We start from the raw sequence: 23,073 nt of genomic DNA on the forward strand, positions 1-23,073 counted from the left end.
TTAGCAAGAAACAGCGCATGCTTTTTTTTTGGCAACATTTTCAAATCATAGTCGCACACGTCATTTAGGCTAGCCCGTAGGCCTATATATTTTGATAAGGTTTGTATCACAACTAAAGTGGCCAAATAACTTTCTTAAAATGAAGAACATTAAATTGCTTTAAAACGGGTGTAGAGCCTAACTGGCATACATATGCAGCACGTGAGGTTCAAGTTTGTGGAAGATAATTTTCACCATATAAGTGCACCTTTTTATAATAAAAACATTACATGCATAATCACATTTGTGGACACTTTTGAGAAGGGTGTTTTCCTGCTAATGGAACATTTGCACTTATAGCCTACTGCCGTTTGCATTGCAGCACTTTTAATGTGAAGAAATAGCCTAATAGTTTATCAACATTTTAAGCTAAATGTTCTCATCTGTTGCGTCAGGCTCATTGATTAAAACAGGTTTTTGGTTGTGTTAATTTGGGATCTATTGCATTCAACAACTGTCCCAGACTATGTTTGGAATATGTATATCTCGCACAGAATAGAATAGGTTAACATTTGTACTGTGGGGGATAGTAGATTTACAGGCTAGTGCTTTTGCTGTTTGCTAGTCCTACTCATCTTGTTGGATGACGAAAAGTAAATGTGGACAGTTCTTCCAATATTTTCAATATGCGCCTCGGAATTGGAAAAGGACTTGCTCAGTTGCGTCCCCGATGTGTCTGTCTTCACTTGTAGCCTGTGAGAAAGACCTTATCACATGACAGAGAGCCATGTGAGTGAGAGCTTCTTCGGCACGCAGCCGGTAGATTGTTTATAATTATTATATTCAATTCAAATCAAATTTGATTGGTCACACACATAGTAGTATCTAACAATTCACAACAATACACATCTAAAATAATGGAATTAAGAAATATATAAATATTAGGACGAGCAATGTCAGAGTAGCATTGACTAAAATACAGTAGAATAGAATACGGTATATACAGTTGAAGTCGGAAGTTTACATACTGTCACGCCCTGACCTTAGATCCTTTTTATTCTCTATTTTGGTTAGGTCAGGGTGTGACTAGGGTGGGTACTCTAGTTTTTGTATTTTTATGTTGGCCTGATATGGTTCCCAATCAGAGGCAGCTGTCTATCGTTGTCTCTGATTGGGGATCATATATAGGCAGCCTTTTCCCACCTGTTGTTTGTGGGATCTTGTTTTTGGTTCTGTGCTGTGTAGCCCTTCTGAACGTTACGTTTTGTTTGTATTTGTTTTTGTTTTGTTTTCGGTGTTCATTTAATAAAGAAAGATGTACGCCTACCACGCTGCACCTTGGTCTAATCCTTCCAACAACGAACGTAACACATACACCTTAGCCAAATATATTTAAACTCAGTTTTCCACAATTCCTGACATTTAATCCTAGTAAAAATTCCCTGTCTTAGGCCAGTTAGGATCACCACTTTATTTTAAGAATGTGAAATGTCAGTATAATAGTAGTGAGAATTATTTATTTCAGCTTTAATTTCTTTCATCACATTCCCAGTGGGTCAGAAGTTTACATACACTCAATTAGTATTTGGTAGCATTGCCTTTAAATTGTTTAACTTGGATCAAACATTTTGGGTAGCCTTCCACAAGCGTCCCACAATAAGTTGGATGAATTTTGGCCCATTCCTCCTGACAGAGCTGGTGTAACTGAGTCAGGTTAGTAGGCCTCCTTAATCGCACATGCTTTTTCAGTTCTGCCCATATATTATCTATAGGATTGAGGTCAGGGCTTTGTGATGTCCACTCCAATACCTTGACTTTGTTGTCCTTAAGCCATTTTGCTACAACTTTGGAAGTATGCTTGGGGTCATTGTCCATTTGGAAGACCCATTTGCGACCAAGCTTTAACTTCCTGACTGATGTCTTACATTTTTTACATTTTAGTAATTTAGCAGACGCTCTTATCCAGAGCGACTTACAGTAGTGAATGCATACATTTCATACATTTAATTTAATTTCAGGCACTTTATTTATTTTTGTACTGGCCCCCCGTGGGAATTGAACCCACAACCCTGGCGTTGCACACACCATGCTGGCGTTGCAAACACCATGCTCTACCAACTGAGCCACAGGGAAGCTGTGATAAGGGCTTGATGTTGCTTCAATATATCCACATAATTGTCTTACCTCATGATGCCATCTATTGTGTGAAGTGCACCAGTCCCTCCTGCAGCAAAGCACCCCCACAACATGATGCTGCCACCCCCGTGCTTCACGGTTGGGATGGTGTTCTTCGGCTTGCAAGCGTCCCCTTTTTCCTCCAAACATAACGATGGTCATTATGGCCAAACAGTTATATATTTTTGTTTCATCAGACCAGAGGACATTTCTCCAAAAAGTACGATCTTTGTCCCCATATGTGCAGTTGCAAACCATAGTCTGGCTTTTTTATGCCGGTTTTGGAGCAGTGGCTTCTTCCTTGCTGAGTGGCCTTTCAGGTTATGCCGATTATAGGACTCCACTTACTGTGGATATAGATACTTTTGTACCTGTTTCCTCCAGCATCTTCACAAGGTCCTTTGCTGTTGTTCTGGGATTGATTTGCACTTTTCGCACCAAAGTGCGTTCATCTCTAGGAGACAGAACACGTCTCCTTCCTGAGCGGTATGATGGCTGCGTGATCCCATGGTGTTTATACTTGCGTACTATTGTTTGTACAGATGAATGTGGTACCTTCAGGATGTTTGGAAATTGCTCCCAAGGATGAACCAGACTTGTGGAGGTCTCTGCTTACTTCTTTTGATATTCCCATGATGTCAAGGAAAGAGGCACTGAGTTTGAAGGGAGGCCTTGAAATGCATCCACAGGTACACCTCCAATTGACTCAGGCTTATTGACATCATTTATCAGAAGCTTCTAAACCATGACCTAATTTTCTGGAATTTTCCAAGCTGTTTAAAGGCACAGTCAACTTAGTGTATGTTAACTTCTGACCCACTGGAATTGTGATACAGTGAAATAATCTGTCTGTAAACAATTGTTGGAAAATGACTTGTCATGCACAGAGTAGATGTCCTAACCGACTTGCCAAAACTATAGTTTGTTAACAAGAAATGTGTGGCGTGGTTGAAAAACAAGTTTTAATGACTCCAACCTAAGTGTATGTAAAATTCTGACTTCAACTGTACATATGAGATGAGCAGTATGTAAACATTATTAAAGTGACTAGTGTTCCATTATTAAAGTGACTACTGATTCCATGCCTATGTATATAGGGCAGCAGCCTCTAAGGTGCAGGGTTGAGTAACTGGGTGGTAGCCGGCTAGTGATGGCTATTTAAGTCTGATGGTCTTGCGATAGAATCTGTTTTTCAGTCTCTCGTCCCAGCTTTGATGCACCTGTACTGACCTTGCCTTCTGGATGATAGAGGGGTGAACAAGCTGTGGCTCGGGTGGTTGATGTCTTTGATGATCTTTTTTGCCTTCCTGTGACATCAGGTGCTGCAGGTGTCCTGGAGGGCAGGCAGTCTGCCCCCGGTGATGTGTTGGGCAGACTGCACCACCCTCTGGAGATTCCTGCATTTGCGGGCAGTGCAGTTGCCGCACCGGACTGTGCTACAGCATGACAGGATGCTCTCAATTGTGCATCTGTAAAAGTTTGTGAGGGTCTTAGGCGCCAAGCCAAATTTCTTCAGCCTCCTGAGGTTGAAGAGGCGCTGTTGAGCCTTCTTCACCACACTGTCTGTGTGGGTGGACCATTTCAGATTGTCATTGATGTGTACGCCAAGGAACTTGAAGCTTTCTACCTTCTCCACTGCGGTCCCGTCGATGTGGGTGGGGGGTGCTCCCTCTGCTGTTTCCTGAAGTCCATGATCAGCTCCTTCATTTTGTTGAGGGAGAGATTATTTTCCTGGCACGACTCTGCCAGGACCCTTACCTCCTCCCTGTAGGCTTTCTCATCATTGTTGGTAATCAGGCCTACTACTGTTGTCGTCTGCAAACTTGATGATTGAGTATTCAGCCCAAGGGCACGACGGCCACTGGTCGCAAAAGGCATGGATTTCTGGGGGGGAGGGGCATTACAACCACACAAAGTGGATGCAGCCGGGAAATTTGAGACAGTATCAAGTTCTTCTCAAATTGTGAATGAGAGACTGATGAAGTGTGTACAGCCTGCGCAAAAAGCAAACCAGAGCTCATGCCTTTCATCTGATTTTTTTTTCAAATCATCATTAGAGTGGCATCATGCAGCACCATATAGCCCAACATTTGTATCACAACTAATGTTACATAAATAACTCTAAATTAAGCATATAGGAGGACCTGTTTCTTTGGTAACTGCTGAACACAGAATAGCCGATGTGCCCACTCCCTCAAATCGTTTGGAGACAATATCATTTCTATTTTATTCAGCTATGTTCAATTGTGTTATTCATACTATAAAATAATGCCACGTAATTCTAAGAAAATCTTGTCTAAATGAACTAGTGTAGCCAGATCAGGGCCTAACATAAGGACAACTCAGAGTATGCTATTCTGTTCTGTTCTTCATAGCATGTTTCTTTAGACCTGTCTAAAATTAATCATGGATTCATTGTGATGGTGTAGGCTATATTACATGGATTTCTTAGACATTTTCAGATGTGGATGTTCCAAATGTCTGCATTAGTGGCTTGTAAACTATGCGTTGAAGCCAGGAGATGCTAAATGTTTTTATGTTAATTAACGGTCAATTACTGTGAGGCCGGTAGTTATTTGCGTGACAATCACCGGTTGACAAAATGTCATGACCGCAACAGCCCTAACCAAAACAGACCATTAAACTTCCACACAGACGGCCCATCCCAGCGTGAATAAAGCTGGTTACGGTTATCACATGATTATACTGCTCTCTCCCTCTCTCCATCTGTTCTCTCTTTGTCTCTGTCTGTCTGTGTTCTCTCTCTGCTCTCTCTCCATTTGCCTCTCTCTCCATGACATGTTGAGTCGCAGGCCTGCCTGCCAGCACACAGACCGCCGAGGTGGTTCTAATTGAGTAATGATGAGTTGGTGCTCTCTCCAAAAACCCAAAGATGACTCCAGGGCCACAGCTGTCCCCCCCACCCCACCCGCCCCCTCATTTGCACAAAAACCCAAGCTACTCTGAGCGTGTGTGTGACAGAGCGAGGGATGGTAGAGTTATTCTTCTGGAGGAGTATATGGCATTTGATTCTCCTGCCACCCACCTCCAAAGTATTGGAATACATTTGTTTTGTGGTTTTTATAGTCTATATTTTTGCCTATTGGATTTGATTTCCCTATTTTATTGGCTGCGGCCCACCCCAACCCCAAGTGCATATTAGTTCCATGCTAGACTGCATGTCTGTGGATTGCCTTCAGTCCTGTTGAATTGAATATTCACTGTACTATGCTGTTAAAAAGAATAACTACTTGATTTTAGTATGACTTGCATAGTCTGTATTTATCGATAGGTATTTATTTCCTTTATTATTGAACTATTTCCTTACCAGATACGAGAATACCTATTGGTGGGAAGAACATTATGACAACTGAGCAACTGCTGCTAGAGTCCGACCATGCATGGGTGGACTTCTGAAAGGAGTCAATTGAAATTGAGCCCCAGCTGCCTTCCCCCCATGTAAAGTTGTTTACATGGCCTATATATATATTTTTTTTTTTTGAGTTACTGAAATTAAAAACATAGATGAAATAAACATTTTCAATTGTGCGGGGGAGGGTCCCCTCAACGGCATTTTGAAATTGCTAAGTCTGCCCCTGCGAAAATCAACCCACCAAAAATGGACACTGCTGCTGCATGCTAGCACAGGCTATTACCGCTCATCACTCCGGAAAAGGAGTTCCCATGTTTAACGTGCAACGGATAGAGGGAGAGAGCTAGAGAGGTGCAGAATGTGCTGACGCTGCGCTTTCGTCTGAACTCCCCAAATCAATAATCAGCCGCGGTTCAGCCGTGCACTGCCAGGAGAAGGAGGCTGCAAAGCACTGGCCTCGGGTGCGGTGGGCCCGAAAAGGAGGCCCTGGCAGCCGGACACAGGGCTTTTGATTAAATCCTTTATTGTGCTCCACTCAGGCAAAGGGCCAAGGCGAAACAAACGCAGAGAAATGACTGGAGGGGTGGAAAAGGAGAGCGAGGAGAGTGAAGGGAAATGGGATCTCTTTTTCTCTCTGTTAGCCCTCCCTCACTCTCTACCTCGCTCTCCCTCTGTGACTGAAAAGATGTTTGATTTACTGTATGGGGTAGTTGTGGTGAGGTGAAAAGTTTTTGTCCCTCAACAGACCGGCTGGCTCTGGTTGTGTATCGTCTTTCTGTTCACTAAGCCCCTTTCCTTTCTCAATGGTACATTGCTTGTCTGGGATTATTTCTATTTTTGGACAATGTAAATGTAATGTATAAGGGACTCAGTCTCTGGAGTCTAGACAATAGTGTTTTTGGCTGCCTCCAACTGCTGTTTATGGGATATGTGGTCTTCCTTGAGCAAATATGAAATGAAAAGCACATGCATTCACATTTTAAAGGACAAGCGATAGTCCGGTAGTGCAGCGCTCTGTCAATGGAGGCCTTCTGGAATCTAATTTTTAAGGTTTTTCCAGAAAATATAACCATGGTTTGTGTTGTTGTTTCAGCTGTTTCTCTTCTGGATTTGACCGAGCAGTTCACACCACCAGAAACTGCTCCCCCTACCCTGGTGAACCTAGTGGATGCCATTGAGAAGAAAGGTACGCACTCACACACAAGGCAATGCAACACAACGCAAACATTAACATACATACACAGTAAATAGAAATATACAGCGGTATCCTAGTAGTCGCCTTTCAGAGGAGAGGCACAATGGGAATACATGATATTATTCAGGTAGTATTCCGTTAGTCCAAAACCAGTCTCATATCTGCTCAGACTGCACTATACAGCCAATACTGTAGTGTTTATTTGTCCCTGATATTTATTCTCACCTGTGTGCTCATGGTGTCATGCAGGACAGTGGTCTTCATTCACACTGTATTACCAATTAACCTCTCTAGGCTAGATGGGATGCTACCGTCCCACCTGACCAACATCCAGTGAAAGTGCAGGGCGCCAAATTCAAACTACAGAATTGTAAATATTTAACATTCTTGAAAATACACAAGCAATATGTCAAACTTAAGCTTGACTTCTTGTTAATCCAGCCACGGTGTCAGTTTTCAAAAAGGCTTTACGGCGAAAGCAAACCATGCTATTATCTGAGGACAGCACCCCATCAAACAAACACAGACAATCATATTTCATCCTGCCAGGCGCGACACAAAACTCAGAAATAACAATATAATTCATGCCTTGCCTTTGAAGAGCCTCTTCTGTTGGCACTCCAATATGTCCCATAAACATCACAAATGGTCCTTTTGTTTGATTAATTCTGTCGTTGTATATCCAAAATGTCCATTTATTTGGCGTGTTTGATCCAGAAAAACACCGCTTCCAACTCGTGCAACATGACTACAAAATATCTAATAAGTTACCTGTAATCTTTGTCCAAAGATTTCAAACAACTTTCCTAATACAACTTTAGGTCTTTTTTTACGTAAATAATCGATCAAATTTAAGACGGGATAAACTGCGTTCAATACCGGACAAAAACAAAGTGGAGCGTGCTTTCAGGTCATGCGCCTCTAACAAACAGTACACTTCACTTGACCCTCATTCTGAACTGCCCTACTTCTTCATTACACAAAGGAAAAACATTCAACCAATTTCTAAAGACTGTTGGCATCTAGTGGAAGCGATAGGAACTGCAAGCAAGAGCCTTAGAAATCTAGATCCCCATAGAAAACTCATTGAAAAGAGTGACCTCAAATTCTTTTGCCCCTGGATGGTTTGTCCTCGGGGTTTCACCTGCCAAATAAGTTCTGTTATACTCACAGACATCATATCCAAATCTACTAATAACACACATATCCTAGTTTCTGGGCCTGAGTAGCAGGCAGTTTACTTTGGGCACGCTTTTCATCCGGATGTGAAAATACTGCCCCCTACGCTAGAGAGGTTAACACCACTCAGGAGGACTGTCTTCATTCACACTGTATTACCAACTAACACCACTCAGGACGAGGTCTTCATTCACAGTTTCAGTGCGCGTAGGGGAGAGCCGGGACTAAAGTAACAAAGGGCGAAATAACACGGCCATTTTCTCAGATGACACTGATGCTAGAATGATGTAGTGAAGTCAGCCCGTTCCTAATGCGGAGGACAAGCTCCCTGCAAAAAAAAAACAGCCCAATGCCGACAATGTTTTGCCCAGTTATCTACAAAACATGTTTCTGTAAGTAAAAAAAAACGGACCTGGAAAGGTTGGTTGGAAAGGTTGGTTGTAGAGGTGTTTAGTTTAAGGTTGCAACAATGTAATTTTCTTAACCCATCATAGGTTTCAAGTATCATGCCAGCTAGTCTTGGGTCTTAGCCTGGGAGAAATTACAGGAGAGACGGGTGGGACGAAAGTAACACAATGTTAACTGAGGGACCTGAAATAAAATAAACGTTTAATCACAGGCCATTGTCTCCTCTAGTTCATATTGCTTTTAAAATGTTAGCATAATCTCAACAAATGACAGAATGTTTGAAAATTATATGACATCATTAGAATGATGCCTTAATTAATTGACTTGATCGATCAGCTTCTCGCATAAGCTTTTGTCGACAGGTTAATGGTAAAAAATATATTTATGATTCTGGGGTTGAATACCATGTGTCAAGCCATGGAAATGTGATAAGCATGATGAGTTTGCCGTTTGTGAAGTTGTGAAGAGAATAATGTTTTACAATTCTATCAAGACACGAGGAGTGCGCCAAGGACAGCTGGAGCGCACCTGCATAATCATTGAAAATGGTGAAAAACATACTCTACATTCCCATTTAAAGGGATACTTCGGGATTTTGGCAATGAGGCCCTTTATCTACAGTACTTCCCCAGAGTCAGATGAACTTGTGGATACCATTTTTATTTGTCTATGCTCAGTATGAAGGAAGTTAGAGTTTCGCGTATCTACTCGACTTCTTCATTGTGCTAATGCTAGTTAGCATTGGCTCGCGAAACTACTTCAAAATTACAGTTGCTAATGGTAGACATATAAGTTGTTTGTCATGAGATATGGTATCACTAACTGCATAGATCTGAGTAATTAGAGGGAAAAAACGTGTTCCTTTTGTCCCAGTTTTCCCCTACATACATACACGGACACACACAGAGACGTGCACACAAACAAATAACCGTGCACACACACAAATAACCGTGCACACACAGCCATGCACAGGCACAAAGGTGGGGCACACACACCTTTCGTCCCACTCTACCCAATACCACAAAATTGTATAAAGTACAATATATACGTGTTGGACAGACGTGTCAATTTCACATATTAATGCTCACTATGCTTGGTTTCTGGCTCTTTAACTTGTTTTAGGCTAAAATCTTATTTTAGTTTTTTTTTTTATTAAATATATTACTCAATCTCATTACTGTAATGTACATTTTGTAGGACTTTACATGCATTTCATTTATAAAATAACTAGCATATTTAATTAAAATCAATTAAATGTTGTTTAAAGTGATACATATTCAAAGACCGTTATTGTTTCTGGGTATTCACATTACAAATGAGTCATATTTTACACCAAAAAATGATCACGTGTTTAGCATTTCTTCAAGTTCCTTTACAAAGTACAGTTTTTTTCATTAATAACATTCGGCCCATAACGCACTACCAAGAAGAGAAGATCAAAGATGGCTACAAGGTAAGCTAGTCTTTTCTCTATTATTATGTTTAAATTTGATAATAGTCCTCGTACACCCCATTGACCCATTTTTTTTTTTTATATTATCATTACCGTAACTGTGTAATACTTAACAATATTTTTTTTACCCCTTTTTCTCCACAGTTTCCAATTGGTAGTTACAGTCTTGCGTCCTCCGAAACACGACCCAACCAAGCCGCACTGCTTTTTGACACAATGCCCACTTAACCCGGAAGCCAACCACACCAATGTGTCGGAGGAAACACCGCACACCTGGTGACCGTGTCAGCGTGCATGTGCCCGGCCCGCCACAGGAGTCACTAGAGCGCGATGGGACAAGGACATCCCTGCCGGCCAAACCCTCCCCTAACCCGGACGACGCTGGCCCAATTGTGCGCCACCCTATGGGTCTCCCGGTCGCGGCCCGCTGTGACAGAGCCTGGACTCGAACCAGGATCTCTAGTGGCACAGCTAGCAACTGCGATGCAGTGCCTTAGACCACTGCACCACTCGGGAGGCCCAACTGTATAATACTTGATGTTTGAGCAGAAACATTGAATAAACTATTTACAGTATAATAGAGCATGAATTGATGATGTAAATCTTTTTGCTGAGTCATAGTGGTTTCTGCCATTGTTAGCTAAATTTGCTAAGGGCTTCTCATGACCATAATGACCAATTCTCATTACCATGCCATATGGTTGCCTTATGGTAATTATAAGTTGGGTAATTATAACTGTTTCTGATGCATGTAAAATGTAACTCCATCACACTATGTGAGCAACAGATACACTGCTAACCAAACAACAGTGCTAGGTGCATGCACACTTGAATTAAAGAATAACTACACAAAAAATGATTTATTTTATAAAATATTTTTGGACCTAAAAAATTGTCTCCTGATGTGGTTTATGCAATATTCGCACATCCAATTGTGTTTTTCTATTAATTATTTATGTTTTTGAAAACCTGAAGAAAAAAAATTGAACAACCACCACCCCTCATGCTTCCATAAACCTTCATAATCCCACCACTGCAAAAAAAAAAATGATAGGGAAAAACTGAGTTACCATTTTATAATTTAAAGGCTTTTTAAAGGCACATTAAACTTTAAAAAAATCTTACACTAAGATGACTGTGCCTTTAAACAGCTTGGAACATTCCAGAAAATTATGTCATGGCTTTAGAAGCTTCTGATAGGCTAATTGATATCATTTGAGTCAATTGGAGGTGTACCTGTGGATGTATTTCAAGGCCTACCTTCAAACTCAGTGCTTTACTTGACATCATGGGAAAATAAAAATAAATCAGCTAAGACCTCAGAAAAAAAATTGTAGACCTCCACAAGTCTCCTTGAGAGCAATTTCTAAAGGCCTGAAGGTACCATGTTCATCTGTACAAACACACGTATAAACACCATGGGACCACGCAGCCATCATACCGCTCAGGAAGGAGATGCGTTCTGTCTCCTGGAGATGAACATACTTTGGTGCGAAAAGTGCAAATCAATCCCAGAACAACAGCAAAGGACCTTGTGAAGATGCTTGAGGAAACAGGTACAAAAGTATCTATATCCACAGTAAGTGGAGTCCTATATCGACATAACCTGAAAGGCCGCTCAGCAAGGAAGAAGCCACTGCTCCAAAACCGGCATAAAAAAGCCAGACTACGGTTTGCAACTGCACATGGGGACAAAGATCATACTTTTTGGAGAAATGGCCTCTGGTCTGATGAAACAAAAATAAAACTGTTTGGCCATAATGACCATCATTATGTTTGGAGGAAAAAGGGGGAGGCTTGCAAGCCGAAGAACACCATCCCAACCATGAAGCACTGGGGTGGCAGCATCATGTTGTGGGGGTGCTTTGCTGCAAGAGGGACTGGTGCACTTCACAAAATAGATGGCATCATGAGGGAGGAAAATTATGTGGATGTATTGAAGCAACATCTCAAGACATCAGTCAGGAAGTTAAAGCTTGGTCGCAAATGGGTCTTCCAAATGGACAATGACCCCAAAAAGCATACTTCCAAAATTTTTGGCAAAATAACTTAAGGACAACAAAGTCAAGGTATTAGAGTGGCCATCACAAAGCCCTGATCTCAATCCTATTGAAAATTTGTGGGCAGAACTGAAAAAGAGTGTGCGAGCAAGGAGGCCTACAAACCTGACTCAGTTACACCAGCTCTGTCAGGAGGAATGGGCCAAAATTCACCCAACTTATTGTGGGAAAGCTTGTGGAAGGCTACCCGACACGTTTGATCCAAGTTAAACAATTTAAAGGCAATGCTACCAAATACTAATTGAGTGTATGTAAACTTCTGACCCACTGGGAATGTGATGAAAGAAAAAAAAGCTGAAATAAATTATTCTCTCTACTATTATTCTGACATTTCACATTCTACAAATGTATTAAAACTTAAAAACCGAAATATCTTATTTACATACAGTACCAGTCTAAAGTTTGGACACACCTACTCATTCAAGGGTTTTTCTTTATTTGTACTATTTTCTACATTATAGAATAATAGTAAAGACATCAAAACTATGAAATAACACATGGAATCATGCAGTAACCCAAAAAATATATATTTTATATTTGAGATTCTTCAAAGTAGCCACGCTTTGCCTTGACAGCTTTGCACCCTTTTTGGTTACTACTTGGTTCCATATGTGCTATTTCATAGTTTTATGTCTTCACTATTATTCTACAATGTAGGAAATAGTACAAATAAAGAAAAACCCTTGAATGAGTAGGTGTGTCCAAACTTTTGAATGTTACTGTGCATTTAAATCATTTGCTTTTTATTTTACTGACGGTGCCTGCATCTGATGGTCACTCTCAGCGGACGGAGAGAGCAGCAGACTGAGGGTTCGCTTCTTACTATCCCTCTGCTCTCCCTTTACTCCGCTGACAAAAAGTGACACCGTCTTCCAACTGATGGCAAAACTCGAGTCGCACCGCATTATTTCTGCCTCATGAACAAATTCATGTTGTTACTCCTATGAACAGAGAAAGTGAAATATTTCTCGATATTAAAAAAGGCCCAAGCCGCTAATAATAACATCAACCTCAAGCCTATAGATACTTTCCTACTCATTCGTTGCTGTTGCAGTGCTTGTTTTAGTGCTGAGTGGAAATAGGAAGAATGCGTATTTTATGGCTTGTTGACGGCGCTGAGTAAGAACTTTAAACATCAACGCACTCATAAAAACAGCTTCTCTTTGCTGTTTTTGTTGACAGTCTCTCTCTAGCCATGGTTTTAAACGTTTTGAAATCTTACAGTATCAACTTTGTTGTAGCTTTCTTTTATGTCTGCTACGTTACTGCAGACACGGTCATCTGAGCCATCCGATTGGCCAGTGGTAAGCCTATACTATACATGATTTGCTCTCTGGGCCTGCCGGAAAGGCAGAGTTTATGCCTTCAGACAAATGAAATGGTTCAAAATGTCAGTTTGATTACCTGATTCAGGCAGCTGAATCGGGTGCACCTACTGGCAACAGCCCGAGACTAAATTATTATTTTTTTTTCAATTGGAACACAAGGCTTTATCATCGTTTTTTTTTTTTTACAGAAATGTTTGGCGATCGACTAGGAATGCAGTACAAGAAAGTTGAGTGAAGTTCTCTCCCGGGGGATCTGCGCGGCGGTCTCGGGCTAGCTTAGAGGGAACATTGATGCCGAAATGTTGGTGGTTTACCCAATACATTACTGGGAGCTTATATAAAGTGTGAGACTCTATTTATTTGTATAACCTACAGTTTACTCACCATTAGTCAGCATCTCTACTAACTGTTTTGGGTGTATGCCAGCTCAGGCTTTTCACAAGATAAATACACACCCCATGCCAGTGATTTGTGTAGAGCCAGCTGTATGCCTCAACACCATGCATATAGATGCTGCTACACAATGAATGGCCTGGCATGTGGACTTAAAGGGATAGTTCACACAACTGACATATTGGTTTTCTTACCCTGTAAGCAGTCTATGAACGAGATAAGACTGCAATCCATGCTTGGGTTTTGTTTACCTGGTCACTGTCTCCTTGCATTTATAGCACAAAACCAATGTAAGTGAATATCCTTGAAATTAGCATTTTTCACATTTAATTTCAAAATCATCTTGAAATAACTTTATTGAGCTATACAATCCATTTTACACTTTGGGATGATTTGGACGATTTGGACATGGAACTTGAAATTGCTTATCAGGGATATCCACTTGCATTGGTTTTGTGCTATAAATGCTAAACAAAATCAAAGCATGGATTGCTATCTTGTCCATCAACTGCTTACAGGGTAAGGAAACCAATGTGCCAATGTAATTTGGGTGAATTACGACTACATTTGAGGTATGGAAACATCTGACCAACTACATTTGTTTTGTGTAATTCTCCTTTTAGGGGTTGTTTTAATAATGTAGTCTAATAAACATAATCTGATTTAATCTAAACATCTTGTTATTAAGATTGGCAGGTAAGGAAAGAAAGAGGACTGCATCAAAAAATACGGTGGAGAAGCATAAAGAGCAACTGTACAGAAATCCAGAGCTGCTTGAGGAGTACAGTTCTCATTATGTTACGGTAATGAGAACTGGCTAAAATGAAAATATACTTAATCAAAATGTCATATTTTTTTATGAAAATGTTTTGTAATAACTCTCCTGTATCTTTAGGCAATTAAAACTATTTGTAACATTTTCACCGTGCAATGTTTTTTTCTTCTTCTAACTTTACAAGCATTATGGTAATTAGATTTTATTTTGTGTGTGGTCTTAGAAAATGTGTAAAAAAAAATAATTATCTGATTTTGAGATGGTAGTTTATCCATTTCCCCCCAAAAATGTGGGGTCTTTTCAAAATGTACCAAGAGTAATACCAAGTTAGCAAGAATCACCCAGCTGTGTGTTGGGTGATTGTTATTGATGACTCCTATGCCCTTACAGAAAGGTTTGGTAACAATGCACATGACATTGGTTTTATACCTGTATTGTAACCTGGGCTCTAAATTAAAAAAAATCATTGGTAGCACTGTTTTTCATTGGTAGAAAAGTTAGAAGCACCGCCAACATTTTAAAAGCAGCAAAAAAATACATTTTTAAGATATATAGCCTACCTACTTACTTTTAACGTGCATCTCCTGAAGAAGATATACATTTTCCTTTCTGTGCCACAAAATGTTTGCATAAACTGGTAAAGTTACCAGGTTATTAGTAGGGCTGCATGATATGGGCAATTTTTAAATCAAAGATCGCGATTTGACTTGCGATTATATATCAAAACATTTGAGTGAACTGTTGGAATCATAGAGATAGAATGATTATTCTAATCCTATGGTTGGTGTTTAGCATGACAACAAATGGAAAAAGCCAGGTAGGAGTTATGAAAGGGTGGGAACCAACGTGTTGATCGGTGTTTCCCAGGGGATCCTAATCATATTTCAATAACATTTAGACAACATTTTTAGAATTGACTATCTGATTCAGAACATGCCGTTGCACAAACATGCTGATCTACAACATGGGTAGCAACCTGTATTCGAGCTAACGTTTGCTTTGCCCTAGCTAGTAGCTATTTAGCTAAGTGGCATTTAGTTAGCGATTAGCATTAGTGATTAGCATTATTGTAGGCACTGGTTGTAACACTGTAGTTAGCCTACACTAGTAACACAGTAATCATGCTATTGCATTGTAATTGCATACTAATGGAGTTTAGCTATTTATGTAATTAGATAAATAGGGAGGGACTGTATGTAAGTGACTCATGAAATTGAATTTGGTATCATTTCCATATTTCACATGTACCAAAAAAACGAAACAGAAATTGACTTAAGTCTCTGGCAGAGTTAACTCCTAAAGAACACAAAAAACATGAAGTACTGGGAGGGGGGTGGGATGTGGGATGTGGTGTTCATTATTCATTTGTTGTTCATTCTTCAGATGGTTAAAATGGTTCAAAATTATATTTTTGCTCTTAATGTAGTACCATTTACTCATTACCTTAATGCGGTCTCATCTACCGTAACATGGCTCTCATTACCAAAATGCATCAATGATAAAATATTTCTAGAATAATATTACAGAATCCATATTATTTGAGCTGTGCATAAAATGTAATTTGCTCTATATTTATGTACTTTAAATATTAATAATAGTTTAAAACAGAAAATAAAAAAAATCAAGGTTATGAACATGCCACACATGTTATCTACCTGCCACCCTAATAACTTCTCTATCTAGCCAATTTGCAACATTTTCACCATCCAATGTTTTTTTTCCTTCTTACTTTACAAGCGTTACGGTAATGAGATGTATTTTTTGCGAGGTTTTGGGAAATATGTAAAAATTAATCTGATGATTAATTTAACAGTCAATCATTTGTGATTTTATCCATTACAAAATAAATTATTTTTGTCTTGAGCAAGAGTAATACCAAGTTAGCAAGAATCACCTAGCTGTGTACCAAACGACACCCTATTCCCTACATATTCCCTGCATTACTTAGTAGAGCACTATAAAGGGAATACGGTGTCATTTGGGATGTAGACTAAAACAGTTCCTCAAACTGAAACGTCTTTCGACTGTTTCTTCCACACAGATGTCTCTCTTCCACTTTCCTCCATCTTAGCTCCCCGGAGTGTATTCATAATCACATCCCTAGGGTCTTTACATTTAATGTGACCTGTCTGTCTGCCATGCACACTGTAGAGGGTTTCTTTTAGAAGGACGATGAGCTAACGTCTCAAATCATCTTGATTTTTCTGCAGGTCTGGACTGCAAGACACTGTACAGGACACGTCTCGCATCTGCCTCAGATGGCCCAACACAGAGCCAGAGAGAGGGCGAGTTATTATTATCACTCTTCAGATGTATTTGTTCTGTTAGAATTAGTAGTGATGTGTCATTAATCATTGAAATGAAGAGCTTTGACTGACTTACATTTGTGAGGATATTTGCAGTGACAACATTTTCTTTGTACTACTTGTATAAATAATGCATGTTCATACTTTTCTCACACCCAGTGTATGACTGGATACAACTTGCTAGTATCCTATATAAATGTATGAATATCATGCAATGCGTGTCAAAATGCTCCCAATGCTTTCTAGGGAATTTCCATGTGACAAATCTGATTTAATTAAATCCATTTGGTCAGACCCGCTGACTGTTTCTCTCTCTCACCTCTTTCCCCAGAGGTGGAGTCGGGGCCTGGTAGTGACGTGGGCGCTGTGTCGGAGTGTTTACTCCGCTACCTGCGGGAGCTGCCGTCCCCTGTCATCCCCCCCGGTGTTTACCCAGACCTGCAGGCTGTGCTGCAGCAGGGCGCCGCGGGTACATGCCACATTTCACTCACCCCTGCTTGTGCGCAACCAGTGCCCCCCACCAACCCATCCCCAGCCCCGACGAAACAGACCCAGGCAATAGCAAGTAACAGAATCACATGAAGCCGAACGAGCAAACAGATAAATTGTATGGCGAGTCAATCACATGCCCCCCTCCTGCCTGAGGGAATAGGCCCAGTGTGGAGTGCTGGGGATGAGCTATTCACAGGCATCCCAGAAATGTTGTAACTTATATTGCTACCCTGGTCCCTGGTGATGTCAGGGACGGTGTGCGTGCCTGCATGCCTGTCTGCATATGAGAGAAAGAGAAGGGGGTGTTGTGTGTGTGTGTTGAGAGAGCTCCTGTTTGTGTGTGCACTTGCGGTTGTGTGTGCGTAACGGGCTGCCGTAACACATGTGGTGTCCGTCCTCCCACAGACTGGTCCAAGGCTGTGGCGGCGAGCAGCAGTGGAGGCAGGGAGCTGAGCCTGGTCCTGGAGAGGGCCACCAGCATGCCCCTGCATCACCACCTCACCCTGCACTACCTGCTCACACACCTGGGTAAGGTGATCCAGACCTCCCATCTTAATGGCCTGGACCTTCACACCCTTGGTCTGGTCTTTGGGCCGCTGCTGATCCGGCCCAGCTCCGCCACTGGGTGAGTAGGAGAATCCCTAATCTAACATAAGAATAAAGGAGGTTGCACACTGTAAACAAGGCCCAACACACTTCAACATTCTTAAGTTGGTTGTTTTTACAATGTTCTAAAGCCACTTTCACATCACCCAGACAAACACCAACAAACAGAGTTGGGTCAGTGTACGCCGCTCGTCTGTGTTGGTTGGTGTTTGTTGTCCAATTTGGCATTTTCAATCAGCGTTTGGTGGTGTGTGCGGTGTGCAAGCAGTTTAATAGATTGCTTATTTTTAGTTGCTTTTCACTAGGTCTCAAAGCACTTTACATTGTATTGGGTAACTACTGTAACATCAAACCCCACCATTGTGTATTTGCACCTAACTTGGTAATATACAGCAGCCATTTTGTGTCAGATTGCTGAGTTACCACATAACAGCGATATCCTCGTGAAACAGACAAGAGAGCTCCAACGTCACTGGGTGAGTGAAAGGATGTGACCGTTAGATCTCGCTCCCTCGTGCGACTCCAGATGAAATCCATAAGGCCAAATGCTGTTACTACAGATTGCAGTCGAGTGCTTTTCCTCTCCCTGCACAGCACCATGTGTTTGAATGACCTGCCGTTGACTGAACATCCTATGACCATGTGTCTGACTCCCTGCCGTTGTTGATTGACAGGTGGGAGGTGGGGGAGGAGTTCCCTGCACTGGCACTGGAAAGGCTTCTGATGGAGATGGCCATGGGACAGGAAGTCCCGCACCCAGGTATAGATGGATAGATGCAGTGCTTCAAAATGGAGGGCTCCATAGAAATTAATATAGAAGCTAGAATGGATGGAAATACTGTTTTTAGAATGGAATGTATTTACTGTTGGCTCAACTTGTTTGCAATTGTTTTGCAATGGTAGTTTGCAATTGTTTGGTATTTGAATGAGTTAGTGCTGATTAGTACAGACTGATGAAATGTTCCCGGCAAAAAGTTGTTTGTTTCGTGTGTCAGGATCTGTTTGTTTGAATTACATTTATTCTATTAATCAACTGTGATGCTTGTCAAAACCTTTCCTAACTAATGGGCGTCTATGTTTATGTGTAGCTTTACCTGCCATGCCAGTAAAGGTCAAAGCTACAACTCCAGCCATGACTGAGAGCAGCATACTGAGTGATTCGGAGTGGTACTGGGGTGAAATCTCCAGGTAAAGAGCCATTCATGTAACAATAGCATTTCTAAATCAATGAAATCATTTAATACATCAACAAAATAGTAGGCCTATAGTTTAGTACTTAGGATTATAGTACTTATCTATCCAATGTACTGCATTTTTGGGTGGATTAAAACGGGATTATAGTAAACATTATTGTGGATTGTAGTATAGGATACTCTGCACACATTGAACAGCCTATTATAATTGCGTGCAAGTGATTAAGTTGTATTGTGAAGGATGTGGTGCTTTCATGAATTCCCAATTGCCTCTAACTGTGCCGTTGTGTTCCCAGGGAGGAAGTGAATGAGAAGATGAGAGACACCCCTGACGGGACGTTCATGGTCCGCGACGCCTCCAGCAAACTGGAGGGAGAGTACACACTGACCCTCAGGTGAGAGGCAGCCCCCAGTAGATTATATATACATGTTATGTCAACAGGACCATTAACATTACCATTCCTGAACCTCTGTGAATACTTGATTCTGTGTATCATTTTCTATCTCCTTTTTGAATGTGGAATGTTTGCTATTGCGATACTTGGGACCCTTGTAGCTCAGTTGGTAGAGCATGGCGCTTGCATCGCCAGGGTTGTGGGTTTGATTCCCATGGGGGGACCAGTATTAAAATGTATGCACTCATTACTGTAATTCGTTCTGGATAAGAGCATCTGTTAAATGACCAAAAAGGTCAAATGTCTTGGGTTCACATTTGAAAAAGAGCAGAGTAAAAAAACGTTAAGGAAAGAACTACAACTACTTTCTAAAGGACTTAAGACTGATTTCTCAACTGTTCCACAGGAAAGGCGGAAACAACAAGCTGATCAAGGTCTGCCACCGGGAAGGTCGCTATGGCTTCTCAGAGCCTCTCACCTTTATCACGGTGGTGGAGCTCATCAACCACTACCGCCATGAGTCCCTGGCCCAGTACAACGCCAAGCTGGACACCCGGCTCCTCTACCCTGTCTCCAAATTCCAGCAGGTACATACACTACATGAACAACAACTGAACAACATACAATTGTCAATGAAAATGAAAAAAGTATTTTTGCTGGCCCACCTCTCTTCAGGCTACACAAAACCCTCCTGTAATTGATACTATGGTGATATTTGTGAAATATCTGAGGGGTTGCCATTTAGGCATCTGAAGTTCCTGGATAATGCAATTAAGTTAGAATGCAAGTTGGAATGGCCTTTTCATTGAACTTTTGATGCCAAAATGGAGAAAACAGTTCCTGCTGAATTTGTATTGCTGTATTTGAATTTGTATTGCATCCTGAGTGGCTGCTTGGTGAGTATTCTCACCGACTGTTGGCTGACGTGAGAACCATATATTTAGAGAGTTAGGACATTGAGGTTTCTGCATTATGACCCATTTACATGACATTACATTCCATGGCAGCCATGTTAGCTCCCCATGGGCAATGTTGACCAATAGCAGTTCACTGAATTTTCTGAATTATTAACAATGCTATGCTCAAGATTCTCGTCATGAATGGATAAATGGAATGCTCAAAGGCACTAACATGACGTCCTGTTTTAAAAGTTGCCCCAACTCTCTAAATATATGGCTCTGGCTAACATTTCTCCTCAGGAGCAGCTGGTGAAGGAGGACAGCACTGAGGCGGTGGGCGAGCAGCTGAAGGTGTACCACGAGCAGTACCAGGAGAAGAGCTGGGAGTACGACATGCTCTACGAGGAGTACACACGTACCTCACAGGTCCTATATTGCTTATTATAAACTGGGTGGTTCGAGCCCTGAATGCTGATTGGCGGGTATGACAAAACATTTATTTTACTGCTCTAATTACGTTGGTAACCAGTTTATAATAGCAATAAGGCACCTCGGGGGTTCGTGGCATATTGGCAATATACCACAGCTAAGGGCTGTATCCTGGCACTCTGCATTGCATCGTGCTTAAAAACAGCCCGTAGCTGTGATATATTGGCCATATACCACACCCCCTCGGGCCTTATTGCTTTACTATACTGTAGGCATACTATACTGTATAGAAACTATTAGTCCACACTACTGACTTCTGGACCACCCCTCTCAAGCTCTGTCACAAAACGATTTGTCTTGTATTTGTCTTTTTTGTATCCTTCCTCTGTAACCAATGATGTGAAGGAACTGGTGAAAACGGCATGATGGAAAATCACATGCCTCCTAATTGTCATGAGGTGATCCCCTTTGTGTCTCTGTCAGGAGCTCCAGATGAAGCGCACGGCCATCGAGGCCTTCAACGAGACCATCAAGATCTTCGAAGAGCAGTGTGAGACTCAGGAGCGCTACAGCAAAGAGACCATCGAGAAGTTCCGACGTGAAGGCAACGACAAAGAGATCCAGAAGTAAGCATTTTGCCTATTCATAGTGACAAGGGTATTTATACCACAGCCTGTATCAAACTAGTACCTATGTATGTATGTAGCATGTATTTTAAGCCAATTTTAAAACAACATTCAGTCAATGTATTGTAAAGAACAGTCAAACCAAACCAGACCACTACAAATGAACCTCAGAGCAAAAACTGTTATGGAGCTTTCTTCCCACTCACTTCAGGATCCAGAGCAACTCGGAGCGTCTGAAGTCTCGGGTGACAGAGATCCACGACAGCAAGAGGAAGCTGGAGCAGGACCTGAAACAGCAGGCAACCGACAACAGAGAGATCGACAAGAGGATGAACAGCCTGAAACCAGACCTCATGCAGCTAAGGAAGATCAGGGACCAGTACCTGGTGTAAGAAAACGCTATACTGTATGATGCTATACTATCCCAGCCCTTACATTTATATTCAGTCTTTATCCAAGGACTCTTAGCTAGAACCTAGTTGGGTTAACCTTATGGGATAGACATGGAAAAAACCCACGTGGGCTACAACATGGGTCCTTATGGCTGCATTTACACAGGCAGTCCAATTCTGTTTCTTTTTTCCACTAATTTGTCTTTTGACCAATCAGATCAGCTCTTTTGCCAATAATTGGGCAAGATCAGAATTGGACTGCTTGTATAAACGCAGCCATGTGGACCCCATACCATTTTTATAGGGCTACAGTAACCTTATTTGTTTTTCATTTGAAAGACTCTTTAATATTTTGGACCATTCAGAATCAGTTTTCTGGACAGTCTGTTCTAACAAGCCAATTTTAGCTAGCTCAATAATTGAACATGGTATTAATTTTAGTTCAGTTAGTGTAGGAGGCCAACTTTCTAATTTCAGTTTAATTTTACTACAAATTCCACAAACAACACTTGAGTCCTTAAATTGATTCCACTCAAAAAAATACTTAAAAAAATACATTCCCAGCATATTACAGCATGTGAATCGCAAATCATTTGCCAAGCGATTCCTGAACAATTCATCAGCATTCTGAAAAATGGCAGCCGTCATTCTGATTCAGATTGTACTTGCCTGGGTAGCAATTAACATGGCTTGAAACTTGGACCGAGTAAGTCAACGGCCGATAAATACAGCGAGGGCCGTATAATTAGCTACTGAGAAATGTACACTCACAAAGAACGACATAGTTAACTAAGTGGTTCAAACATATCATGAGTGTTTCCTTTACTACTAACGCAAGCTTGTTCAGCAAGCAAGCCATTTTTGTTGGCTCCCATGCAAAACGAGCTAGCTAACAGTAACCAGTGTTGCCAACTTAGCGACTTTGTCGCTATATTTAGCGACTATTCAGACCCCTCTAGCGACACATTTTCAAAAAAATCGACTAGCGACAAATCTAGTGACTTTTTCTGGTGTTATTGGAGACTCTGACGGGAAAGCACGTATCGTTCGTGGGCCCCATCCCCGTCCCAAAGAAGTCACAGGCGTCCCAGTCCTCGTGCAGCAGTCCTTCCCAGCTGCAGTCAGAGCAGGAGATGATACACGGGCATACTGCCTGTATTGTAAGGCTGATTTCTACACCAAACTTAGTGATGTAAAAAAACACGACAACTCAAAAACATACTCAAAAGGCTAAGCAGTTCCACCCAAAACAAGCTGCCATTTATGGTTTTAAAAATTTACTCTGCAAAAAAGGCTGAGGCCACCATGGCATTAGCTATCACTGAACACTGTTCCATGCTGGCATGTGATCACATTGGAGAAGCATGTAGAGCTGCTTTCTCGGACTCCACTGCTGCTACCCACTTACTTCAAAGTG

At 41.3% G+C, this 23,073-nt stretch overlaps 1 protein-coding gene across 3 annotated transcripts in view; it reads left to right on the top strand.

Moving 5' to 3' along the window:
* The window catches only part of LOC106599005 (phosphatidylinositol 3-kinase regulatory subunit gamma), a 40,927-nt gene that overhangs the window by 13,122 nt on the left and 4,732 nt on the right, over positions 1-23,073 (top strand). For all 3 annotated transcript variants that reach the window (XM_014190048.3, XM_045714538.2, XM_082973295.1), the window contains exons 3-13: positions 6,621-6,713; positions 16,529-16,603; positions 16,956-17,093; positions 17,522-17,741; positions 18,397-18,482; positions 18,811-18,910; positions 19,212-19,310; positions 19,717-19,897; positions 20,510-20,635; positions 21,122-21,264; positions 21,476-21,652. In XM_014190048.3, coding sequence (XP_014045523.1) covers positions 6,621-6,713; positions 16,529-16,603; positions 16,956-17,093; positions 17,522-17,741; positions 18,397-18,482; positions 18,811-18,910; positions 19,212-19,310; positions 19,717-19,897; positions 20,510-20,635; positions 21,122-21,264; positions 21,476-21,652 — 1,438 coding nt within the window. The remainder of the gene's footprint in view (positions 1-6,620; positions 6,714-16,528; positions 16,604-16,955; positions 17,094-17,521; positions 17,742-18,396; positions 18,483-18,810; positions 18,911-19,211; positions 19,311-19,716; positions 19,898-20,509; positions 20,636-21,121; positions 21,265-21,475; positions 21,653-23,073) is intronic.

The sequence above is a fragment of the Salmo salar genome, chromosome 03 (genome assembly GCF_965601325.2).
Source record: "Salmo salar chromosome 03, fSalSal1, whole genome shotgun sequence".
NCBI classification, from domain to species: domain Eukaryota; kingdom Metazoa; phylum Chordata; class Actinopteri; order Salmoniformes; family Salmonidae; genus Salmo; species Salmo salar.